Consider the following 24,692-nt stretch of genomic DNA (forward strand, 5'->3'; position numbering starts at 1 on the left):
CCATTTCAGGGTCACTGCCGAAACCCAGGCACATTCAGCCCATCAACACCAACAGGGAGATCCTAAGCAAGATGCAGGAACGGGCCCTTTTTATGATTCAGAGTTACTGGCTCCCTAAATTCTTCATCCACTGCAAGATGGGCATGGAAGAGGAGAAATCATGCCAGCCTCTGCTGCAGGAATATTGGGATCGTTTATTATGGACCAACTCACAGGAGCCCTCATGCATTTCAGAGAGTCTCTTCACTATGCATATTAAAAGGAGCCAGGGTTTGTCAGGGCCCTACTGCAGCAAAAAGGCCAAAGGAGAGATCTGGACTCTGGTCAAGGAGGGAAGAGACACCCAAGAAATGAGAGTGCACAGTTTTCATGTGCAACCAGAAAGGCAGCCGGGGCCAGCTGGGAGCACAAGGCAATCATGTCTGGATAAGGATGCTGTGGGATCAATTCCTCAGCAGTCAAAGCATCCTGCAACTACTGCCTTTGGAAGCAAAAGAAGAGCAACCTCTCCCAGAAGACCTAGACCCAATGCAGAGCAGGTCCTTCATCTAGAAGAACCCTCTAAAGAGAAGGCCCTCCCTAACCTGTGTTCCTCTGCACCCCTTGTCCAGCTACCATCTCTAAAAAAGCTGGTCAAGACCTTGAGTTTCCTTCCCTGGGCCCTTAGCGCCGAGACCTGTGCAGGACGGCCTTTCAGGGACTTCTTAAAGCGCCAGGACCTGTCCATGGAGATTCATCTCCTGGACCTGTGGCAGGACCTGGAGGAATTTCTGCCTGTGGCACTGGACACCAGCAGAGAAAACAGTTTCTTCCTGCGTCATTTGCTTGGGGAGAAGATATGCGAGACCTACCTGGAAGAAAGCACCATTCAGCAGCTTCCCTTGGAGACCAGGACTCTCAGGAGCTTGCGGAACCATCTGATGTCTGGAGAATTCTCCCCCTGGATATTCAGAGCCCAGAAGGATATTTGCAAGGTAGAGCGGTGCTGCAGTGATTAGGCTGAGAGGTACAACCAGCATTGGCACCCCTGGGCTGGTGTGAGGCCTGTGGGCATGTTTAAGAAGGTATTTGGAAAATTAAGATGAAAAGATATTAGGAAGGAAAAAACCAACAACCAAAAAAACCCCCAAACCCCCACACCTTACAGTTGGTAAGCCACCTTGCACTGGAACCAGTGACCAAGATGTGCCAGGCCAGTAGAGAGGGGCATCCTCACTGGTTTGCTGGGTAGCGGAGCATAGATGAGCGGTCATTTAGCAGCTGTGACCTCAGTTGTTAGAAGTACATGCCAAGAGCCCGGGAATGGCAGGGTAGTGGCCATCCTTTCACATCTGTGTTACTGGTTCCAGCACAACACAAAACACATTTACAACCAAACCCTTCTCAGTGGCCTCTGAGCAGCCCAATGGGCCAACCTGGGTGTACAGCTCCTGGAAGAGCTGTCCTGGGCATCTCAGTGAGGTGTAACCTGCCTACAGTGTCACCGCTGTGCCCTCAGGGTACAGTGGGGCTGGGGGTGGTGGTTGCTGCTGGAGCCCTGACTGAGGACAACCCACCTTTGCTCCTTCTCAGGTGCTCAGCTGTTTCTACGAGGAATTTCTGGCTGACGATGACAAGACATTCCTCCAGTTTATGGTAAAGGGGATGCAGCAGGGACATGGGCATCCTCATGGAGCGTGCAGGCCCCAGAGGGGATGTGAAAAGTTGGAGAGAGGGAGGGAGGAGAAGCCCAGCATTAGCTGCAGTGGTCCAGCATCCCACGGTGTCCCCTGGCCAATGCTGCTGCAGGGCAATAATGGCAGATACCGCCCTGGTCCAGCTGCCTAGAGAACAATCCTCCACTTTTCCACCACCTGTAAGTCAGCAGCACTGCAGGCACGCCCTGCAAGAGCTCCCCTGAGGTAGGCCATGACCCAGCCCCACAGGAGGGAGAAACTTAAACTCAGTCTTTCAGGATAGGCAGGGGTGAGACCAGAAGCAGGCAGTGCACTGGGTAACCACCTCATGGTTGCCCATTTCTGCAAATTAACTCTCCCCCTTTTTTCTTGCCCTCAGCAGATATTACAGTTAATGTGACTTGTGTAGACACACATGCTTATGCCCCTGTCCCAGCACAAACGCCTGGCCAGCACACTGGGGGAAAGGGCATACAGCCTTTCAGCCTATGATGCAACAGCACTCAAGTTTTCCATATATTTTTTTCCACTGTGTAAAGGGATGATTTAAGAAAGCAGAATCACACAAAGCACCCATCTTCCCAGACTATTATCCTTCCTAGCAGCAGAAATCCCACTAATACCTCATGTTTATCAATGCCCTAAATGCTATCCTTACACCAAGAAACCTCCTCACAAACCAAAACACCCAAGCATCCCACCTGCATCCCTGCACAACCTATGCAGGCAATTTTGCTCTTTGCAGACAGTGCACTTCAAACCAACCGTTAGACTTTTCCCCAAACTGCAATGTAAAATCAGCAGCTGATGCTGGAAACGGTAAGGAGAGGCTGTCAGGACTAGCACCCCCAAAGACCTGGCTCACAGAGATACCAGCATCTCAGTCAGTGAGAGCTGAGCATTTTGGAAAAGTCAGCTGGCAGCGTCTGACCCTGATTTGTTAAATGCTCTTGGTTGTAAGTTAATTAGCTGCCCAGGTTTTTAAGCATCTCTTGTTAAGGAAATTACCCCTCAGAGAACAGACCTGGTCTGGGAGTGCAATTAGCACTTCAGCAGGTATCGAGGCTACGCTGCCCGTGGGCACTATCCCCTAAGCCAAACTCCTCCTGGATCTCACTGCACTGATGTCAGGGGAACTGCTCCGGGGCTTAGCAGGGTTATTTTTGGTGCTTGCTCTCAGCGGTGCGTATCTTGGTCAGAAACCAGTCAGTCACTCACTCTGACCCTGCTGCTTGGCAAGTCATGCAGACTGCTTGCCAGTGGAGAGGGCCAAAACTGCAAGAGGATCTCGGTGGGGGGGCAAGGGAGGCACTCCCAGGTCACCAAGGAAGAGCCAGTCCCAGGGATAGCAGCCAACCAAAAAAAGCACATGAGGTTATCTGTCTGCTGGGGACACCTTCAGGGTTGTTTTCAGCCCTCCTGGGTGGATGTTGACATCTTCAGGAAAACTGCTACCTTTGCTGGTAAGCCGTTGTCTGGACTACCTAGGGGACCTGCCCCATGTCCCTGGTACATCCCAGCTGCAGGCAGATGTGAGCCAGCTTTAAGCAGCTGCACAGGTAGGTTTAAGGTCTACGCTGAGCTTTGTGCTCACATAGATTTCTTCCAGACAGTTTAAAGCTAAAGCAGAGGGTAGGTTTGTACTCTAAGGTACAGTAAAATGTGCAGCTAGCCCATCAGGCACAACACAGGAGAGGCTCCTCAGATGGGGTATGTGCTTTGTGCAATCACCCTCTGCTCTTCTCGCTGTAGTCTCCACAGAGCAATGTCCCAGTGCCTGAAATGCAAGGCCACGCTGTTGAGAAAGATGAATGTTTCCTCCTGTCCCAGCGGATAAACCAGTCCTTGAAGCTGAGCCAGGCCTTGCATGGCACAAGGAACTTGGAAGGTCTCTCCTCCAAGCACTGGCGATTAATTGTGACTCAGGACCTCCGGAAAGGGGGCTCCATCCAGACAGAGGTGGAACCTCTCCTGAGCAGCACTGGTAAGAGGAGGCTCTGAATTTCTGCTGTGACTCATGTTGTTTCAGGCTGATAAAGCATATTTTGTACACCCATGGTGACCAATGCCCCTAGTGCACAGATCCATTGCTGTACTGCTGACAGGTCGTGGACATCATGGAGTGGGTTGGGACAGGGTATCTGGGAGGCATCAGCTGTAATCCAAGCTTTGGCAGTGACCTATGGGCCAAATTCCCTTCTGCTGGTACCAGAGGCACCAAATGTCACATCCCTGCCCTGGCCTGGGCCACCAGATCAAATGGAAGCTGCAGCAAACAGACCCAAAGCCAGTGACAGCCACTGTCCCCCCACTTCTACATCTTGACCTCCTGTGAACTGGCCATGCTGTTGTAACACCCCAGCTTTGTCCTCTCACATCATCTTTTGAGAATGACATCAAGTTTCTGGGCACCTGCCAGTGCACTGAGAGTGACAGCAGTCACCTGTAGCAACCCTTAGGTAGCTTGTGGGGCCTCGGTCATACCTGAGAAATGCCATATTACAGGTAGATCATGGGAACAGGACACAACAAGGGGAAAGAAAAGGTAACGATCACAATACAGCACACTCAGAGCAAGTGCTGGAGGGCTGCCATAGCCAGAAGGAATGAACATGGGATCTGTCCCCTCTTCTCTATCTGATGCAGACTCCCAGAAGATGATGTCAAATGAGCTGGCTGTTCAGAAACCCTCGTTAGCTGTGGATAGCCCAAGCAAGGAAAATAAGCTTCTGTGTTCCAAAAGCCCATCACTTGGTGAGTCCAGTCTGAGCAGGCTAGGAACAGGGTGGGCTCCCAACCATCACACCCTTGCAGGTGCTCCAGTATACCCTTAGGGAACTGGACAAGCAGAGGTTTTCCCTGCTTGCATCCCATCATGTAGTAGAACACCTCCAGAAGGAGAGAGAGGCCTAGCTACCTTTGAAAGCATGCGTTTTGGGGCATTAATCCAGCCGGAGAGGGTGGGAATGGGAGGGCTTCTCTGAAGCAGATGTTGAGGAGGTCAGACCATGCAGAGGTGAAGGATTCCCCCAGCACCCAGTGTCTCCGGAGTCAGGCTCACCATGCTGATGTCTGCTGGGGCCCTTCACCCTACAGACAGCTGTGAGCAGGCTCTGGCTGTCACCTGAGGAAGGGGCCAAACCTGTTCTGTCCCTACAGCTGTTGAACCCAAGAACAGAAAGAAGAGGACTGTTCCCATAAGAAAAACCAAATCAAGCACAACGAAGCCCACAACTGTTGCAGTAGAGAAGCCATCTAGAAGACCCAGGTCTGACACCTTGCGGCACAGGGCTTTGCTGTTTTTTGCTCCTTCCACTCTTTCAGGAAGCAGATTTTTCCCAGTACTCTCCTGTAGTGCCACTGCTCCCTGCTTCGTCATTGGGCCCTCTCAGATGTAGGCATGGGTGGCCTGTGGGTCTGAACTGTAGAGTTACCAGGGAAAGGAAAAAAATGTTTTGACACCCCCAATCCATTCTTCGGATTTACCTCTCACATCTTGTACATGTCTCACATGCTTCATCCTCAATCACTCCCTGGCATGCCACCTATACTACTGCTGGGCAGCTCTCAGATTCCCAGAATAATCACTTAAAATCACCCTGTGACCACACTTAAATCTCTGTAGTCACTGACCATGCGAATGTCCATGTGGCTCACATCTCACCTCATGGGAATACTCTAGACATCAGTCCTCGCAGCTCCACATTGGGATATAGATGGTAACCAGGACACAAATCCTGAATAGGAGCAACTCTTATTGTTTATTTTGAGAGTCAGTCTCAGGAGCCACACTTAAACAAAGAATATATTTGACCCAGTTCACTGATCTTCAAATAAAGGCTTGCTAACCTCCTAAATGACCCAAAATGCCTGTCCACTCCCAGCTCTGGTTTTCCAAAGGTCTGCTGAATCTCTTCAATGTAGCTGTCCTCAGGCTTTACATCTATTGATAACCTCCTCATCTACCAGCTGCAAGTGGCAAGGGTTTTCCACTCCAGAATACCCTCTCCATGACCAAATGTATGAAGCCCTTTGCCATGCAGTGGCAAATTATTGTTTATTTGCAGCAAGTGCCAGAGGGGCGTACAACTTCCTCCTCCCATTAGTCCTTTCAGGTGCCCCATCCTTACCTGTCTCCCTCCCTTGGTCTTTGCGGGGCTGCGCAGTCCATTTGCAGGTTCTGAGGTCTGCGTCACAGACCCAAAGTCCTGTCTTCTCATTGACTCCCTGGGTGAAGCCTCCTCTTCAGGCTAAGATTGGTTCCTTTGGATACATGGCAGCAAAGCTGTTGGGCAGGTGCATCTATGGCAGAAAAGAAACAGCTTGTCAGGGCAATCCCTCCCTGGATTCCCAACAGCTTGGTGGATGATGATCTTAAAGGTCTTTTCCAACCTAAATGAATCTATGGGCAAGACAGGCAAGGGAGGCTGTGCTCAACCAGTACCTTTACTGGCCCATCTGCTTCACAGATCCCATGTACCAGTCATCCACATGTTTTAGCTTTTCTTCAGGTGTCTCTCATGTTGGAGAATCAAGCACAGAGGTCCTGGCTATTTTCCAGGCCACTGGTGGCACAGAGATCACATCTCCTGACGTTTCCTCCTCTGCAGGCACTTTGTAAAGGTGCTGCACAACCCTGCCCACCTGCAGTTCTTCAAGCAGTTCCTCGAGGAGCACAATGCAGATGAACCACTGCGTTTCTGGATGGCTGTGGAAAAGCTAGTTGCAGAGACCAACCCCAAGACAAAGAACTTCCTCATTAACAGCATTGTCAGAAATCATTTCCGTGCCGAAATCCCAGCTGGTAGGTGCCCTCCCACCCTGCACTTTACTGCATTCATGATTAAAGCCTCTTTTCCCTGAGCTGGACGCTGGTTGCAGATGTTATATCCTCTTGCAGGGACCTGCCAATTTTCCTTTCCCATTCAGTGGAGGATTTATTTGCTGAGGTCTTCCACTGCCACTTATATCTCTAGTAAGGTGGTCTACTTTTTTGGCAGGATCAACTGACCAAGACTTACAACATGCAGTTCCTGCAGTGGCAGAAATAGCGCTTCCCTATCTTGTCTCATTCAGATGCTCTTGGAGTCACAGCTTCGCTCCCAAAGTATGCAATTAGCACAGTATGGAAAGGAAAAGGGATGAGAGAACCAAATTCAGCAAACAGAAGACAGGGCAGACAGAGATGGGACAGGGTGCCACTTGCAGATGTGAGAGCAGGAAGAGATGTCATGGTGGCTCAGGAATGGCTGGCAGAGGTAGGCAGTGACCGCACTTCTCTTCCAGAGGAGCACCTGGACTGCCACACTTCTATCATCAGAGAAATAAATGAGGCCGAAGTAGTCAGCCCCTTCATGTTGATGACAGCACAGATCTTTGTTCAGAAAGAAATGGAAAAACGATGGTGAGGACCTGGGTTGAGCTGGTTCCTAAGCCCAGTGGTTATGTAACCACATCCTTCCTGTGGGAACCCCAAGGTGACAGACAGCAACTGCTACGAACGTATTTCCCTATGAGCTATCAGGCAGAACATCAAAATCCCAGCCAGACCCTCACCCCAGCAAAACTGCTGTTGCAGCTGCTGATGCATTTACCTGTGCAAGGCCGGCAGGTCTTGTCCCACAAGGACCAAATCACTGTTGGGCTTGCAGAGTGCTGGACTGGAGGAGGAAACACACTGCAGATAAGCAGGGTGGACATTCCCAAGCCTGCTACATGCAAGAATAGAGTCCAACGGAGGGGATCCATCCCCCCGTCCCTTTCTCCAGCCTCCTCCAGGCACAGAAATCCCATGGGATCCCAACACCAGGGCTGTCCCTGTCAGCTGCTCCCCCTACTTAGCCACCCTCCCACCAAACCACTTCCCTCCTCATGCATCTGGCTGCCCTTGATGCTCTCTCACTCTCTCTGATCTCCCATCCGGCAGGTTTAAAGAGTACCAGGACCTGTTCCCCCCGAGTGATACGCAGAAGTCTAACCTTCGTTTGCAGCATGGGATTGGGAACTCCATGACAGACAAGCTGGTAAGGAAAGACCCTCTCTGCTGGCAGGCTGAGGATGTTGTCCAGGCAAGAGAGGAGATGCTGTGGGTCAAGCAGTTCTCACATGAATGGGGTGAGGGAAGCAGACTTGGAGGGTTGCAGAAAGGCAGCTGATAAAGCCTCACTCCCACAGGCTCTGGAGTCCTGCTCCATGCAGACTCCACCAAATTGCATCAGGACATGCCAAGTGATTCACACGATCACCTATAGCTGCCACAGAAACCCAAAAATACTGGAAAGCAAAGATGATGACTGGGTCACAAATCCCACTGCCAAGGCTGGGCTCCGGTGCTCCAGCTCACAGTGGTGGGTCCAAACGGGAGGGGTCTGTCTGGTAGTAAGCCCTTTTGCTGCAGCCAGGGGCTGGCTCCCCAGGGCTGTGCCGCTGGCTGATGCAAGCTCTGCCATGTCTCCACAGCGGTGGGCCTGGTATGCCATTCATGACCTCGTCAAAAGCATGTGCAAGTTCCAGAGGGAGATGGACAATGACAAACACCGTGCAGAGTTTGAGGACTTTCTCCGGCAGGAACTAGGAAACGTGGAAGAAAGTATGGCTAGATTCTTGCTACCCCCTCTCCTCCCACCCCAAGACAGTCCTGGGTTTACGCAGAGAAGTAAAAGGAGGAAACATGTGGCTTGTCTCCCATCCCCATATGCTGACTTAGTTTTCTCTGCTGGAGGCATATAAAAAGCCAGAAGAGAGGGTGCCTGAGAATGCCAGATACTGCTGTGCAGAAATCTGCATGCTTAGGCACTAGAGTTGGGAGACAAGGTCCATAATTTTGCACAGGCAACATGCAACATACACATTCATTAAATATCTCGTTTTCTGATGAGGGTGCCCCATGATGCTGCTGTATCTCTCAAGCAATAATGTATATGCAAGTTTGCATCCCTTCAACAAAAGGCAGGAGGCACTAAATGAAGCCAAGGTGACACTGGCCAAAAGTAAATAAATGGAGATGGTTTTCCATGCAACAGGGAGATGAACTACAGAGTGCTCTGCCAAATTATATAGATCCTGCAAGTTTACACACATGTTTGAGAGAACACTGGAAAAGCTGTTAGAAAAGAAATCCACTGAAATTGCTAAATACACAGAAACCCCATCTAGATCAAGAAGTTCCTGGAAATGAAAGTGTTAGGAAACTGGAAAATATTGTATATGGGGGAAGTAACACAGATGTTTTACATTTCCTTCTCACTAGTTATCTGCTTCTGGCCTCCGTCAGAGAGAGGATAATGGTGAGGCAGACAGGCAGACTTTTGATCTAATTTACTGTGGCCGTCTGCTATGAAAACAATGAACATAAGCACTCCATGGGTGCCAAGAGGAGGATGGATGGAGGAAGTTACTAAGCTAGGAAGAAGGAGGCACACTGGGTGGGCCTGAATTCCCTGGAGAGCCTGGCTGCAGGAAGGCTGTAGTCCACCTAGGTAGAAAGACCCCCAGCAAATTACTTGCATGCAGGAAAAGCAAGAACAGGCAAGGTGAAGAAGCAGGGTATAGCTCAGCATCAGATGCCCAGCTGGCCTCAAACCCAGTGCTGAGAGAAGCAGGACACAGCAGCTCTTTCTCTCTCTCAGACTTGCCCATCCGCTCGATGCAAAGCAGCAGCACCATGAGCACTTCCCGGTCCCACATAGCCTCTGCCAGGACCCCACCAGACAGCGATGTGGTACTAGTGAAACGCCACCTGTTTAACAGCCAGCTCATTACCGTCAATTTCCTCGTCGACGATCTCCGCTTTTACCTGGAGATCAGCAAGTAAGTTCCCTTTCCACTGGGTGCTCAGGTATCACCGGTCTCCCTTGGCTCTGACCCAAACCTGTCCTGCAGATAGTGCCCATCTCTCAGCAGGGGGTCCTTGCTCCATCGATTTGTTAGCACACACACTGTTAGCCTGTGCTGCAACCCTTAAACTCCTATCAGCACCTCTATGCAAGGCTGGACGTGCACTGCAGCAAAGGACACAACCAAAGTCTCACCCTGTAGCTGTCTACATCTAATCTGCCCATGGTTACCTGCCCCTCGAACCCCCAAAAGCCTCCACTTCAGCCAGAAAAAGTCCCCTGACCCAGTAAATACAGAGCTAAGACAGGACATGACTGTCTAACCTAGCAGTCAGAGCACTTGTCTCAGAGCAAGACCCTACATGCAATTGCAGATTTTCCAGGCTGGCTGATTCAGCTGAAGCTCTTGCAGCCCGCAACATGCAGTCAGAAAAGGAAGTTGCCTTTCTCAAAAGGAAAGTTGCCATCATCAGCAAACTCTTCCTGAACTCCGATATTCCCCCCAAATTGAGGGTAAGGTGCTGGGGCCTGCCCAGGAAGGCTGAAGGCTGCTGCCTGCTCATTGCTCAAGACCATTGCATTGCAGCTGTGAGCAGGGAAAGGGGAACCAGGCAGAGGTTTGGATCTGCTCCAGCCAAGCATGCTGTGAAGCTTCAGAACATGCTCTGGAGCTTGGGACTACCACTTGGGCTCCCATGGATGGGAACTGATCCACCATCAGACCCATGCTACCACTTGACCCAGATGGATTTGGAACAAGTGCGTGGATGAGGAGATGGTGAAACCCCCTATCTGCTGGAGAAACGCCAGGGCTGAAGCACCAGGATGGGTGCTGCACTCCATCAATTCAGTCCTTGCAGTCTCGAGAGGTCAATGTCACCATCATCCCCCTGCCCCCCACACTGCATCCACCTCTTCCCCTATAGCAATCATGGCTCTGCTTATCTTCCCTTTGGAAAGCACAGCACAGTACTTTCCACAGAAATCTAGGGGAGATCCCATCCTTGTACCTGGGACAGAACTAGTATCTCTTCTTAAAGGCTGCTGAAATGCAAGGTGGGGGCAGGGGGAGAAGCATGCCTCTAGGGCCCACCAGCAGTGCCACAGACTGCTTTGGTTAACCATGGTCTCTTCCCTGGCCAGGTAAACATCTCTGAAGAAGAGAGAGATTTAATCTGGAGTTTGTCTTCCAAGGGGCTACTGAACCGTGTCCTCTACCACAGGGCCAAGGTCATCATCCTCCCCATCCTGATGCACTTCTGGAGAAGGTACCTATTCCCTCTCTCCCAAGGTGGCAGAGGCTCTGTGGATGCCACCCTCTTTCTCCAGCCACCTGTTCCTCTGATATAGTGAAAATGCAGGTGAGACACTCCCCGAGCTCAGCTGTTGATGTCTGCCTGGAGGTTTGCTGTCTTTGGTATTTCTCATACAGATTCTGTACCTGGAAGGTGATGAGGAGCTTTCGGGTCTCAGCAAAGGACAGGGTGCCAATCTCTTCGCCCAGTACAAAAACCTCCTCTGAATCACCTGCCATCTACAGTCCAAGTAAGCAAAGTGCCTGTCCCCCTGCTCCACATTTGTCATCAGGCTTGTTCTTCCAATGCAGAGATGTCCAGACTTGGGTTTTTGGTGTTCCACGGGGTTCCCCTCAAGATCCAAACTCCTCCCTTCACATAGCTTTGATGACATTCATGGTGCAGGCCTATTGGGAAATGAAGCATCTTTGGAACCATTCCTTCCCCTCAATTTCAGTCAAAATTGCCCAGTGGTTTTTTAGGTATTTCTTTGGGGAATATGGAAGTGGGTACAGAGAATTCATGAGCAAAGAGCTGTTGCATAACTCTTGTTTACTTTGAAAATCAAGTTAAAAATACTCTAAACACACACCCTAAAACAGAAATAAAGCAACTAATTTTTTGGGTTGCAAGTCAAATGGGAGCAGGAAAAGGAGAATAATCATGCAGCCAAACACCAGGCTCAGTGGCATTACATGGATAATGCTTTGAATATCTGGAACAGAGAAAATGTTTTGTCAGGATTTGAGGTGACACTCACTAGGACATCTCTGGGCAAAAAGGAAGATTGCCCCTCCCCCATCCTCTTGTTTAGTTTCAATACACGGAATAACTCTAAACTGAAAAACACAAAGAAAGTGGTGCTGTCAGTCTGCCTGACAACCTGGCTTCCTGGCTGAATATTCATTTGGTAATTGTCTAATTGATTTTTGATTAAAGGGGAAACCAAAATAGGCACATACTAATCTTGCTTTAATGGTCAAGTGGGCATCAGCAAGCTGGTGTTCTGCTCCCTGTCATTTAGCACTGTCAAGTTCTGGTTTAAAATCAGCAGAGTTGTAAGATTTGATACCTACAGGCGGGTGCTTGAGCTACTGCTCCACAGCTGAGCTGGGGTAACAGGCCTCCGTTCTCGTGTGTGCCAAGACTGCCAAGACATGTCTATTAGCTCAAACCACCCCACCCACCTTGGTTATTCCCCTAGATAACACGCAGTCTTCAGCAGGAGTCCTCACCTTACTATAGAGCCTCACTGCACTTCTAGGGCCTTTTCAAACATAGCTGTTTTAATGCAAAATCCTATTGACACCAGAAATAAACAGACAAAACCTAATCCATCAGATATATTCCCAGCTACCAACAAGCCAGAAGTGTGGTGTTATACAGGAGCTACCTGCTGTGTTATCTGTGACAAAGACACACGTTTGCCAAGATTTTCAAGAAACTAGTGGGGAAAGACATTCAATCAGTGCAAACTGTTGCAAGGGTTAGGACAGTGCCACCACTTCCCAAGCAGTGCAGTCTGTATTTAACTATGCAGAGCCTCAGAGAGTGAGTGCAGCGAGATACTCCTCTGGAGATACAGCTGAAGAATGGCTAGAAAAGACTGATCTTTCTCACGTGGACATTAATCCTGCAGTGAATGTCCCTGGGACCACTCTTGTCCCCAAGCCACAATTCCTTGTAGTGCCTCACAGGGACGAATAACCAGAGCCAGGCAGATAAAACCCCTCAGCTCCGGCGATGTGTCATGGGAAGAGCTGTCTCATTTCTCCTGCCCTAGCCTGCATGGCTGGCATGTTCAGCCTGGTTGAGTGGGAAGGGCAGATACTGTCACAGCTTGGTGGGGCAGTGCTGTATCTGTGGGGTGCAGTGCAGGCTGGCTCCTGCTCTGCATTACCTCCCAACGTACAGGCAGCCCTGACTGTGGCACCCTAACTGTCAGAGAGGAGCAAACCAAATCAGCATGTAACCCAAAAATACCTGCTGGTTTTGACTATGCTAATGCCCGTACCACCTTCTGCTCAGGACACTTTTCTGCACCTTATCACACTTTTCACCGATGACATTTATCTAAGCATCTTGCTTTTCTGACCTTTAAATAAAAAGCTTGCTTTTCAGCTGGGAAAATTTGTTATGTTATCTTTAAAAGGCACTAAAATTACTAGGGAAAATAACTGTAATTCCAGAGAAAACCTCCTATCGCCCACCTCTTGCTTTTCCCTTATTTTGAGGGTTACTGCTTTGCGCATACGCAGTATGCGTGTGGCTGGGAAGGTGCTGGACGCGAATCCATCTCCCATCACCAGGCGTCACTGTGGCACTGTCTGTGTCCTTACACAGAGCAGAGGGGCCAGTCCCGCCGAGAGCTGACATACTGCTTGCACACCACTTCATAGGCATGAGCACAGAGCTCCTCTTGGGAGAAGCCACCCCTGCAGGCACAAAGCTGAGAGCACATCTGTGCATGGAGGCACCTGTGCACACACATACCCCCATCTTCAAATGCCATTTCCTCACACGCCTCCCACCTGCCACCCAGTACCCCCCGACCCTGCAGCAAAGCCATGTCACCCCTGCCCTGTAGCCCCCAAACAGCTTCGCAGTCAAGGAGATCTGGGTAACTCATATCCTTGCTCAACCACCCTTCCTTGACCTCCGTGCAAGCCCCATGGGATTTAAAGGGGACAACATAGCCTGCTGTCCTCCATCGTTTCTCATCAGAGCACTTGCCACACAGTACTGATTCATCTCTTCTCCCTCACCAGGCAATCGCACCACCATTGTCTTCACACTGCTGAAAGGGGTCCAGATCCTACTGCCTCAGCCCCAGAAGAAAATGGAGCCACTGGAAAAGCAAAAAGGTGAGCCAGGGCTGAAAGGAGTGCTCCTGCTCTCAAGGGGAGCTCTGGCTGCCATGATGGGAGCTGGGCTTTAAGGCTCCCTTCACTAGTCCATGGTAGGAAGTTTGTGCATGTTGCTTTTCCCAGATTCAGATAAAAGCCTCAAGAAAAGGCTGTCATTCAGCAAATCTGCCTCCTGTCCTACAGAGCAGGTAGGTGGTCACAGAGACAGTCTGTCTCCCCCAAAGCACAAGCACATGGAGCAGCAGAGCTATGACTCCCTTTAAAACCCAAAGGCCAACTGGGTGGGTCTGTGCAGGATGCTGGTCACCCCCACAGTCTCCAGTAACATTCATGGAAAATCTCCAGTTGCTGCACCTCTCCATGCCCTGAACACCCCCCACCACTGGCCACTGATGCAACATCTCTCCCTTCCCTGCAGGAACCAAGGGAAGGAGAGACCTCCAAAGAAGAGCAGACCTCCCAACCTGCCATCCACACTGATGAGGACAGGGCGTGCTCCAAGAAATCTGAGCAGCCCAGACATACTGTATAGTTTGCACTTAATCAGCCATAAGACCTAAAAATAAAGCAACTCACAGCATACTGAAGCCTGCCTGGTAACACAGTGCAGCAGCTTGCACCCATCACTGTGGCAGGGTTATGCCATCACACATTTCCACCCAAGGAGATAGACTGCCATGTGGACAAGGGTCTTTCCTCACAAGTATCTATAGAAGGCTGCGTTGCCCATAGCTGAGACCCAGTAAGAGTGTAAATAAATCACACTGGGTGCACAGCACAATAACACCTTTGAGGCCTTTTTACAAGACCTGAAGGTGCTTAAAGCCAGAAAGCCTCCACAATACTTTGTAAATACTTTGCCTGAATATGGGGAACCTCAGAGACCACCAGTCTCCAGAGCCACACTGCACAGGGAACCGTGTTTCTTACTGAGGACCACAGTTGCCTTCCTCTGCTCAGCATACCTTACAACCTTGCCTCAACTTCTCTCTCTCTTTCTCTCTCACACGCACAAATAATATCAAAGACCTCTGTTTTCCCCAGGTGAAACTGAGTGGCTTTGCCAAGCCTCTAGGAAGCTGTAGAAATCCCAAATGTACTTTGGACCTCATGAAGAAAAGACCATGACCTTTCTCATACCTTGCCTCTGACAGTTCCCTGGCAAACTCTCAGCTTTATAACTTTTGAGCTAGTTTTAGCTATTTTTTAATCCTCAAATCCTAGAAGTCTGCATCCTGGGAATAACACAGGTGCATTTAAGGCAGATGATGGCGTGTTTCATATTTGTCTGTTATGCTTATCAAGGCTTTGCTTCTGGAGGATCAAAAAACCAAACAAACCCAAAGTCCAACAACATATCTGTAAGTGAGGCACTTAAAAGTGGCATCAGCTTCCTACAGCCTGGGCTGTGACCAGCTTCTCAAAATTGCCCTTGTGCTGTAACTTGATTTTGCCCCAAAGGCTTTCAGCTCCAAAAGCTAGCTGTATTTTTGTGTGCTTTGCACTAACACTTCAGGCTTTGCAGCCTGAGCCCAGCTGAGCCTTGTCCCTAGAAGGCTTCACAGATATGCCTGAAGCTCAGCACAGCAAAAATGCAGCTAAGAGCTGTCTTCACTCCACTGCTCTGCAGACTTTTTTTTCCCAGCTCAGCACAGGAGACACACTGACTTGGGGCTATCCCTGTGCACACAAGCATGTCCTCAGCACACAAGTGATGGGATGGGGAGCACCTGATCCCATCACATCAGGCTGAGCCAGCTGCCCCTGCGGTCACCCAGCAGGAGCAGGGGAAAAAGGCAGAAGCACAGCAAATGCACAACATACAGGCATGACAGCAGGGGAATGAAGCGTGTAAGGCCAGATCAGCATGGCCTTGGGCACCATGCATGGTCTGTAAACCCACCTGTACAAGGCAAAGCTCCTCTCAGAAGGGCACTGATGCTGGGAGCCATCAGCACATCAAGCAGCACTAACTCTGGCAGCTGGCTCTGCCCCTGGCTCCCCAGGACACCTTCCCCCCCAGGCTGCAGCATCAGGCACTGCCATACCATTCGGTCCCAATACTGTTCAGCTGTCCTTGCCACTGGTTTTCCATCCTGGCTGGCCCCTTGCTGGATGTTTGCCCATCCTTCCCGACCCTGTAAGGAGGAGAGGCATCCTGGTGTTTTCCACAGAATTGGTCCCAGTACTGCATCCCTGCCTCTTCTAGTGGCCTGACTCTCCATGAGCAATAAGCTTCGCAGATACCATGCATGGATCAAGTTTTTCTGCTGACACCAGCCTGCTGGCACCTCTGGCTTCTCGGAAAGCAGGACACAGCCCTGCAGACCACACCAGCCTTCCCTGGAAATTCTTCCCAGCAGCCTGATTGCCCGAGAGAGACAAGTCACAACCTCCATGGCTTTAATCATTGCACTGGTTTGGACATCCTTGCAGAGACTCTGCTTTCAGGAAGGCCTTTCCACAGCCTTTTAAGGCTGCCAAGCCACAGCTCTTTAACAAAACAGCAGAGTGATGCAAGAAGACACAAAGGTCAAAGCAAGCTGGAAATGTGACATTTTTACAAGATGCTGAAGGAGCCCAGCCCACAGCCTCACCTTTCCTCATGCAAGAGCAGAAACGTGCTGCTGCAGCACAGAGCCACTGTGGTCCCCACAGCACCCCTGCTCCCCAGCTGCTGAGACCCACACATGCATCTCTGGGTGTCCTTCTGCTTTCTGGGCACAAGAAAAAGAACAGCAACAACAGAAACAGCAGGGAGGAAAGGAAAAACTAAAAGTATTGACACAAGAAGAGTCAACATTCTCCTTGTTGCATTTGCTCTAATGGCAACTCATCAACAGTTGCGTAGTCAAGCTTTCTTGTTGTTACATTTATGTATTTTAAAGGGTTCCCAAGACCATCAGAAGGACCTTTGCTCTGAGGCAGGACCACTGATGCAGGCTGGCACACAGACCTCATGAGCCACAAACACATGCGTGGCAGTCTGCAACCCAACTCATGCACAGCAAAGCCTGAGGGTTTGCAGGTATATATACCTATAAGCACACGCAGCTAAACAATGACTCATTCTGGGCAGCAATTTATTTGTAGAGGAGATAAGTAAAACATCCACTCCTAGAGTTTTACATGTATGCGAAGAGACATGTGCAAACATTGATGCTCATCTTTGTACTTCAACTCATCCACAAAATCCTCACAATCCTCCCCAAAAACAATGCAAAAAGTCCCACCATTCAGTTCCTTATTTCACTAGAGACAGCTTTCTTCCTAGGTCAGGAAGCCTTCGGTATTTCTCAACATCTTTCCCATCAGATATATGTACGGGCAAGAAGCAATTCATCTGAGCAGTAACAAAGCCATCTACCACTTTACCTAAACAACCAAGAGGCACTTCCACAGAAAGGCCAACAATCCCAGCCTTTTGGGTATTTTATAATGCTGGAGACTGTCTCTTTCTGTGCAGAGGGGATGGGGGACCTCATTCATAAACGACTGTAGTAAGAATCAGTTTTCCAGGCAAGTTTATTCCAGATTTGGTTCTCCAGAGGCTAACTGAAAGAATAACAATCTTGGTTTGAAAAACATTAAAAACATTTTCAACAGCTGAAAAATACTTCCATAAGCAACATACAATCATTGTGCAAATTGGAGCATTAGGCGAGAAACAAGCAAGCCTTTGGACAGTCAGACACACATTGCATGCCGCAGGATTTCAGAAGTGGGTTTGTGCCACCCAGCCTCAAATATCAAAGCTCTGAGCTGGCTGCATGTGACAGTTGTATGGGCACCAGCTCTGTGCAAGGGCACCAAGTCTGGCAAGAGGACAGTGATATACCACCAGCAGCACTGTTTTGAAGCCAGGGGGTGCCTGTGCATAGCCCACCTTGCAGATCCAGCCTGCCACAGCAGAGCTTGTCCTTTCCAGGAGGACTGGTGTCTGCAGCCCCTTTGACATCAGTGACTTTTTTCAGGTGAGTCAGGACTACTCACAGTAGCAGAGTTTTGTGGGATTGTGCTCCTTACATCTGTTCCTCATGGAAACATCTCCTGCGTCCCCCCAGAAGTAGTCCTTCAAGTCCCATCAGGCTGGCTGAGTATGCCTCGACCAGATCAGAGGGATAATGGGCCAAGGGCAACTCTGCAGCCAGACCATTGCCTATGCATCTAATTTTCTGGCTGCTGTGTTTCAAAAACACTGAAAAGAGAGAATCCCTTACTTTCTAGGGATAGGTGAGCAGCTCATCAGTGCAAGCTGTAGGGAATATTGGCACTAGCAGGGAGATCAAGCTTCTTTTCCTTTATCAGAGAGTCCCATGTGGCCTGGCAATGGCTGAGCTCTTCTCCTGACTGCCAGATGTGTTGGGTATATGGAGGTTGTCCCACAGCTCCCTGCTCTCCATAAGGATCAGGGCCTTGATCTCTACCTCACAGAGACAGGTAAGCCCAGAGGGACGGAGGTAGTCAAGGGAGACCTGGGCTGGCACTCGACATTGTTTCTCTTCAAAGCCTGTGGTTGTCACACCAAACACTTCTGAAGCATCTTTTATTTCTTAGTCTAAGTCTGTGTCCCTCTACGTGCTCTCTCCCATCTCCTTACCCACTTACTTCAACTCTTTTGCAGATGAAGAAATAGGGGATAAAAGAAGGCAGTGATGGTTGGTTCAGACATGGGATATGAGGCAATAACATCCTACAAAGAAGGGTCCTGAATGTCTTCAAAGTGACTGTATTCAGGATTCTGGCGTAAACTGTTATGGACATAAATGGTAAGTGCTGGAAAAAGCTTCAAGAAATACTCAGCATAGTCTCCTATTTTTTTGCTGATCCTGAAAGAGAACAAAACAAAAATGGATTTTTAAAGCTTGCCCAAGGAATCAAGTGTCCAGGATGCCCTGGTTCCTCCCTTGCAGAGAAAAAGCCATTCCAGAGGAATGGTTTCCTAAGAAATCCTTGAACTGCAACTTTTCTATACCATCCCGAAGCTCCTCAATCAGTTTTTTCACTATTCCTCCAGCACCTCCATCTGCCTAATCCCACCTGCGTCTTCACTGAAGAGCAGTGCTGGCCACCAGCCTCAGTGAAACCATCAATAGGAGCTAACACCACCTCTAACCTCACATAAAAGCGCCCATGACTATAAAGGGTTGGAGACTCTGGCAGCTCTTTAGGAGTGAAGATCACCTAATGGGATCTTCTAATAGAACTGGTGCTTCCTGATCCGTATTTCAAAGTACTTCAGCACAGTAAACATCAGCACTTTGGAAGTACTAGCAAGGTAGATAAGGAGGCTTTTCAAGTGTGTAAAGGACGATACAAATATTTAAGTGTGATCTAAAAACCTTCCTGGAGTTATGGGAAGAAACACCAGCCTGTAGCAAAAGTAATAGCCCAGGACACATTCACAGTGTCCTCTGCTGTAAAGCCATGACCTGCCTCAGCTGTCAAAGACTCCTCTCTGCCCCACAGGCTGCTCTGCAAAGGCAAGGGTGCAGAGGAAGCTGCCACCAGTTCTCTGGAGTGGAAAAGTCTGGTTGAGGGTGTTCTGGGAGTGATGTGGGTGATGATCTGGGAGTCAGATTTTTCTTCAAAATCTGAGGACTAATCCTGTGGGCTAACTTCCTTTTCTTACCCTCAGGAATTTTGAGGGCTGACTCCAGACTGCTTGCTGCCATGATGCACAATCTTTCACACAGTATTGTGCTGCCAGAGGATATAGTCCATGAAAGCTCATGTCATTAGAGCAACTATCTCCCACATCCTGGCTGTTTTCGCTCTTCTGGAAAACCATCTGAAGAAGATTTTGCTCTCAAACTCACTGATGCTTACAGATACCCAGATGCTCCCTTGAATGCAACTGTGGCAGATGCAAGGATGTGAACATGTACCTGACATCTGGGTGTTCATCCAGGTTTCTGATGAGCCTCAGTAGGTCGGTGACATCGTTGCTATATTTGAAATGTCTTCCTTCCCTAGGATTTTCCATGATATTCAGAACACAGGTGTCAATCTGAAAAAAAGCACTTAGATTATTCTTTACCTTTCACACATCACAAAAGCAGCACATCTACCTCCACTCAGCACAGCCACTGCCTTTCTGCAAGGACATAATCTTGCATGGATAAATCTTGTGACCCTGAGAAGCATATTTCCCAACATGAGCAGAAGAGTTCATTCTGCAGGCCATGCGCTATACAGACCCCCAAGTCTGCTAAGTGTTTCCTCTCCTGCCTTGCCAAGGCATGGAATTCATATTAGGACTGTCAACGTGGCACAGGACATCTTCGTGCATTCTTGGAGGGCAGGAGGGACTCGGAAGTCTTGATTAAACCGTGCCACTGTTGAGAGGGCCATGCAGATTGCTATACTGAACTGAGACTGTCAGATCTCAAAAGATGCAACATGTCTTTTCAGGATGCTGCCTGCAAAAGCAGGCCTGGTCTCATTGCTTTTGAGCCAATCTAACAAAACACTTCTGCCAGAAATTTGCTGGTAACGAGGGCCAGAGGTCCTTGTCTTAAGGGGTGACCAGTAAACACCCTTGAAGATTTGCCAGCTAATTCTATAACAACCATCCCCTACTACCACTCCAGTCAACAGAAGCTCCCTTTAGCATCAATGTCTTTAGTCTGGTGTATTTTGACTATGTGGCTTAGATTTAATTGTTTCCCCAGTTATCTGTATTTCCGTGGGGCTACTTTTTTCCAGTTATGGTTTTAAACAGGGCCTGCGAAAAACTCAGGAAAAGCTTCTGCCTGAAAGTCTACCTCAAGCCTCATATCCACCCAAAGAGAAGAGGATTACCTTCTTGGTCCACAACGGGTAAGGAAAACTTTCAGTAGCATTAGGAGCTTGAAAGAGAGCTTTTCGGTTGGAGAGATCTTTGATTTTATTCCATATACTCTTCAGGAACTTGAACCTGCTGTGGAACGAGGAGCTTCGTTAGCTGCAACAAGACACTGCTGTTCCCAGCGCTATAGGCAAATCCCGAACAAAAAGCTTTTCTGTTGTACTACTAGGACTTACGCCTGTTTGCTCCAGAAATAGGGATGTTTGCTCAAACCTTCCAAGCCTCGTTCATCATGAGAGACCAGGCTACTTACAAGGTCCAGAGCCTCCTTATAATCTGAAGAATCAGTAGCCAAATCCTTTGTACTGACTTGCTGAAGGGGTTTCCTACCCCCTGTTAAAACATACAGCACCAGCCTGCTGAGGGCCTGCAAAGAAACACAGCACTGCTCATGTGCCAGATGCATGAAACTTCTTATCAAATGGAAGAAGACTGGTATTCCTAAATGAGCAGGCTGTATATGTGAACACACACGCACCTATAGGTGTGCAGAAGTATACAAATAAGCACAAATACAAACTTAGAAGCTGCGTGCACAAAGACAGAGGAGACAGGCATCATAATCATGCTCACAGGTTATCTATGGATATGCCAGCACCAGCCTTGCACCCTAATCACTATCATCCTTACGCAGCACCTATTGTTATACGGGTGTTCCCAAAGATCAAGGTGTTTTCTAGTTGAGGATGCAGAAAGGCTTCTCTTAGGATTCACAGCAACAGAAAATACTGGAGAGAATCTGAAATTGGAAACCTTACATTGATTCGCAGGGAAGTTACCTCTAAATCTGAGTTTAAAAGTTCTTTTTTGCCTTCAATCAACTTTCTTTTATTATCAAAGTCCGCCAAGTAAATTTTTCCACCTAAATCTGAGGAAATAAGAGAAATTGTTAATAAATAATAGTGGAAAACCTTGATACAGTCTGTCACTGACTACTGGATGGCCCCTTCTTTAGAGAACAAATCTCTAAAGAGATCTTCTGTCGGTTGATCTGTCTGCAAAGCCCTGGAAAGGAGGGCAGATCTAAGGAGACATGTAAAGCTGTTCTCTTTGCTCCTCTGTGGCTGTCTGCAATCATATCTATACTTATTCAAAGAGGAGAGCTAATGCCACAATACCCCATTCTGCATAGAGACATCTGATTTTTTACAGACAGCTATGAAACATCTTTTCTAAACTACAGGTGACAAGAAAGCTAAATGAAAACACTGAGAAAGCAAAAGATCACCTATGAAAAAGTTGCGGGGATGCAGATCCCGGTGAGCAAATCCGAGGGAGTGCAGCTCTCTCACTGCCTGGAAGATCATCCTCAGAGCATCTTTGTAATCCATTTGGTTTTCTGGTTCCTGTAGGTGTTCTTCAAGGTTTTTCTCCCAGAGGGGGAAGCACAAGTACATGTAGCCTCCTGCCTTCTCAAACTGGAAGAGCTTCAGTAGATGTTCACAGTTACCACATTGTTCGAAGAACGCTTTCTCTTTGTCACTCTCTGTACTGCGGCTTATTCTTACTGCTACCTCTGTCCCACCATGGAGCCCCAGGTAGATGCCGCCTTGGGAAGTATCCTGAATTCTCTGCTGGATGTATTGAAATGTCTTCAGTTTGCCAATCATAGGGCGATATATTTTATAAAGTTTTTTCAGCTGGTCCCTCCAGCGTTTGCTTTTTGGCTCCCAGTCTTTGAGGGTTTCTGGAACAAACCTGGCATTATACTGACGAAGAAGACGTAGCATGTTATGAGCACGGTTCCTATTTGCAACAGCAATAAGGTTCCCAACATCAGTCCTTGCTCCCTTTTCACACAACAACTTTGCTATATTGCAATCATTTTGCTCTACAGCCACCATCAGTGCTGTGTTGCCCTCCTCATCTGCATCATCAATATCTATTTCACCCTTCTCCAATAAAGCTTTCACCAAATCTGGGCTCCGCATTTCAACAGCTAGGATGAGGGCAGTTTTCCCACATTCATCTTTGCTGTTCACATCAACACCGCAGTCCACCAGGAAACGGCCTATGGAGACAGCTGAGTCATATGTTTCCTTAGCACAACCCTCCTTGAGGGCATGGATCAAGGCATTTCTACCTTTGTTGTCACAGATGTTCACATCGGCCCTCATCTCTTGGACAAGAGTTTTTACAACCGAGAAATGTCCCTTCTTACAAGCATCCATCAGTGCTGTCCCACCTCCTTTATGCAGTTTCAATTTTTCCTCACTAACCACCCTCCTCAAATTCACATTTGCTCCTTTGCTATACAGGAATTTCAAGGCTTCCTGGTTCCCATACCATGCAGCCTCCATGAAAGCTGTGAAGCCGTTGTCATCGTGGTCATTAATATCTACCCCACGATCAAGGAGGAGCTCCAGTATATTCACGTTTCCCACTATTGCTGCCTCAGTAAATGCAGTGCCACCATTGTCCTTCCTGGCATGTGGACAAGCACCCTTTTCCAGCAGAAGCCAGATGAGGTCCTCATCATCAGCTTGCACGGCGCTCTGCAGTGGTGTCCAGCCACTTTCTGCTTTGGAGTTCACATCTGCCCCCTTCTCCAGCAGCTCCAGCACATCTTTTTTATTATTGTCCCTCAGAGCAGCATTTAACTTGAAGGCAAGGTCTTCTGCTGTCTCCGTGCTGGAAGAGGTACATGCCTCCTGCTGGCTGCAACCTGTGGGCTCCATGATGGTCAGAGGCAGGGCTCTGTACCTCTGGTGTTCCTCACCTGAGCCCAGGATCCTACTGAAGGATGGAAGAGGTGCAATGCTCAGTGCCTTCGTTGTGGGGGATGCTCTGGGTCTGGCTGATGAAACACACTAGGTAGGATAGACTGCTATTTTAAGGGCTTTGTGGTCTTCACCTAATTAATAAACAGAAAATCTTGTTTTATTAAACTGTGAAACCTCGCCATTTACATCTGATGTCCTGCAGATCTGTGTGAGGGGCAACTAAGGACAGCAATGCCAGTGCCAGCTGAGAGCTAAAGCCAGGCAAGAAGCATGACTTTAGCATTTACCCAGACATACATACCCATCTTGTTCACTTGCCTGGTCTCAGCACTAATCACAGCCCAGGCAGGCATCCTCAGGGCGCTGGGGTGTCTGGGCAAGGCAATGGGGGAGAATCCAGAATGTTCTTGCTATAAATGTTATCTCAGATCTACTACACTTTATGTAGTAAATCAGCCTCCCCCCGCCCAGGTGATGTTTTTAGGTGGAGAATGCAGCAGCAGTCAAAGATGGCATTCCCCTTCAGTTTTTGATGGCAGCCACACACACAGTCGTGGGAAGTCCCTGATCCAATACCTGGAATAGACAGAGAGCCAACCTTAAGCCTCCACAGACAATTAGGAGACCCTACCTGCTCAGAAGCCTTTCGTAAGCTTTTCATGACATTAAAAGGTTAATCAGGTAGGACCTGATCTATCTATATCTACCTAGTATCTAGAAAAACTGGAGCCCCAGTTCCCATTTCCCTGGCTGCAAAGGCTGGTCAAAGTTACCAGCACTTTCAGGAGTCAACATCTGACAAGCCGAACTGTGAATAAATTATCTAAGCAAATGAGAAAAGAGCAGAGAAGTCTTAAGTTATAAAGCCAAAGTATAAAGTCATATGAATTTACCCTCAGGAAAGCCAAGGACCACTTTAGGATGGTTTCTCCCCCCACTCCCAAGCCGGAAATGAATATCCTTTGCATTGTTTTAGATGCATTTCATTTCCTTGCAGTAACTTCTATGCCTTTTGCCACATAGAAAACAAGTTAAAATGTTACTTTCCTGGCTGGAAAAGCAGCACAGCATCCCCGGGGCACGGTGTGGCTAAAATTCTTCACCCACCACCCCTGTCGGGAAGGCAGAGTTATGGGCCGGGGGAAGGCAGGGTCTGCACACCTTCCTCCTCCTCCACGGAGCAGCAGAGCCCTACCCTAGGAAATGTTTAAACGAGTCTGTCCCGTCTCACTGGTTTTCAGCCAGGAGCTGCTTTGCATCTGCGCACCATGCATGCCTGCTGACGTGCAAGGTCATGCAACCCTGGCTGGCGTCATCCGCCACCGCCCACCACGGGAAGGCAAGGAAGGGGTCCCTCTGCCCAGCCAGAAATCCAGCCACTGCTTAAAATGCCTTCAAAGCCAGGAGCGGCTTTTCTCAGCAGCTGCTCTTCCCTGCTGCTTCCAG

General features: G+C 48.8%; 2 protein-coding genes across 3 annotated transcripts in view; one reads left to right on the forward strand and one right to left on the reverse strand.

Moving 5' to 3' along the window:
* The window catches only part of RGSL1 (regulator of G protein signaling like 1), a 27,507-nt gene extending 13,302 nt beyond the window's left edge, over nt 1-14,205 (forward strand). The window contains exons 7-22 of the mRNA XM_064455761.1: nt 10-974; nt 1,573-1,635; nt 3,429-3,660; nt 4,323-4,430; nt 4,836-4,944; nt 6,287-6,480; nt 6,963-7,080; nt 7,603-7,699; nt 8,136-8,265; nt 9,305-9,485; nt 9,886-10,024; nt 10,655-10,779; nt 10,944-11,056; nt 13,611-13,670; nt 13,797-13,861; nt 14,092-14,205. Coding sequence (XP_064311831.1) covers nt 10-974; nt 1,573-1,635; nt 3,429-3,660; nt 4,323-4,430; nt 4,836-4,944; nt 6,287-6,480; nt 6,963-7,080; nt 7,603-7,699; nt 8,136-8,265; nt 9,305-9,485; nt 9,886-10,024; nt 10,655-10,779; nt 10,944-11,056; nt 13,611-13,670; nt 13,797-13,861; nt 14,092-14,205 — 2,813 coding nt within the window. The remainder of the gene's footprint in view (nt 1-9; nt 975-1,572; nt 1,636-3,428; nt 3,661-4,322; nt 4,431-4,835; nt 4,945-6,286; nt 6,481-6,962; nt 7,081-7,602; nt 7,700-8,135; nt 8,266-9,304; nt 9,486-9,885; nt 10,025-10,654; nt 10,780-10,943; nt 11,057-13,610; nt 13,671-13,796; nt 13,862-14,091) is intronic.
* A 2,534-nt stretch (nt 14,206-16,739) lies between these two features.
* On the reverse strand, nt 16,740-24,494 carry RNASEL (ribonuclease L). Of its 2 annotated transcripts, none has more exons than XM_064454537.1 (7): nt 24,408-24,494; nt 21,752-23,377; nt 21,303-21,391; nt 20,700-20,890; nt 20,478-20,595; nt 19,562-19,683; nt 16,740-18,502 (listed from the first exon to the last, which is right to left on the reverse strand). In XM_064454537.1, exons 2-7 carry the CDS (start codon nt 23,199-23,201, stop codon nt 18,367-18,369), a joined length of 2,106 nt encoding a protein of 701 aa, XP_064310607.1. In that variant the 5' UTR covers nt 23,202-23,377; nt 24,408-24,494; the 3' UTR covers nt 16,740-18,366. The 2 variants fall into 2 exon arrangements, with proteins under 2 accessions (XP_064310607.1, XP_009499457.2); XM_009501162.2 differs by having other exon boundaries at nt 24,140-24,481.
* Between the last annotated feature and the right edge of the window lie 198 nt (nt 24,495-24,692).

Source organism: Phalacrocorax carbo, chromosome 6, assembly GCF_963921805.1.
Source record: "Phalacrocorax carbo chromosome 6, bPhaCar2.1, whole genome shotgun sequence".
Classification (NCBI taxonomy): Eukaryota; Metazoa; Chordata; class Aves; order Suliformes; family Phalacrocoracidae; genus Phalacrocorax; species Phalacrocorax carbo.

Coding starts and splice junctions, on each gene's coding strand:
- RNASEL (XM_064454537.1), bottom strand. CDS start 23,201: ATGGAGCCCACAGGTTGCAGCCAGCAGGAGGCATGTACCTCTTCCAGC. Junction 20,891..21,302: donor TTTTAAACTCAGATTTAGAG/GTAACTTCCCTG, acceptor GTTTCTTTGCAG/GCCCTCAGCAGGCTGGTGCT. Junction 19,684..20,477: donor ACCCGTTGTGGACCAAGAAG/GTAATCCTCTTC, acceptor GCTTTTTTTCAG/ATTGACACCTGTGTTCTGAA.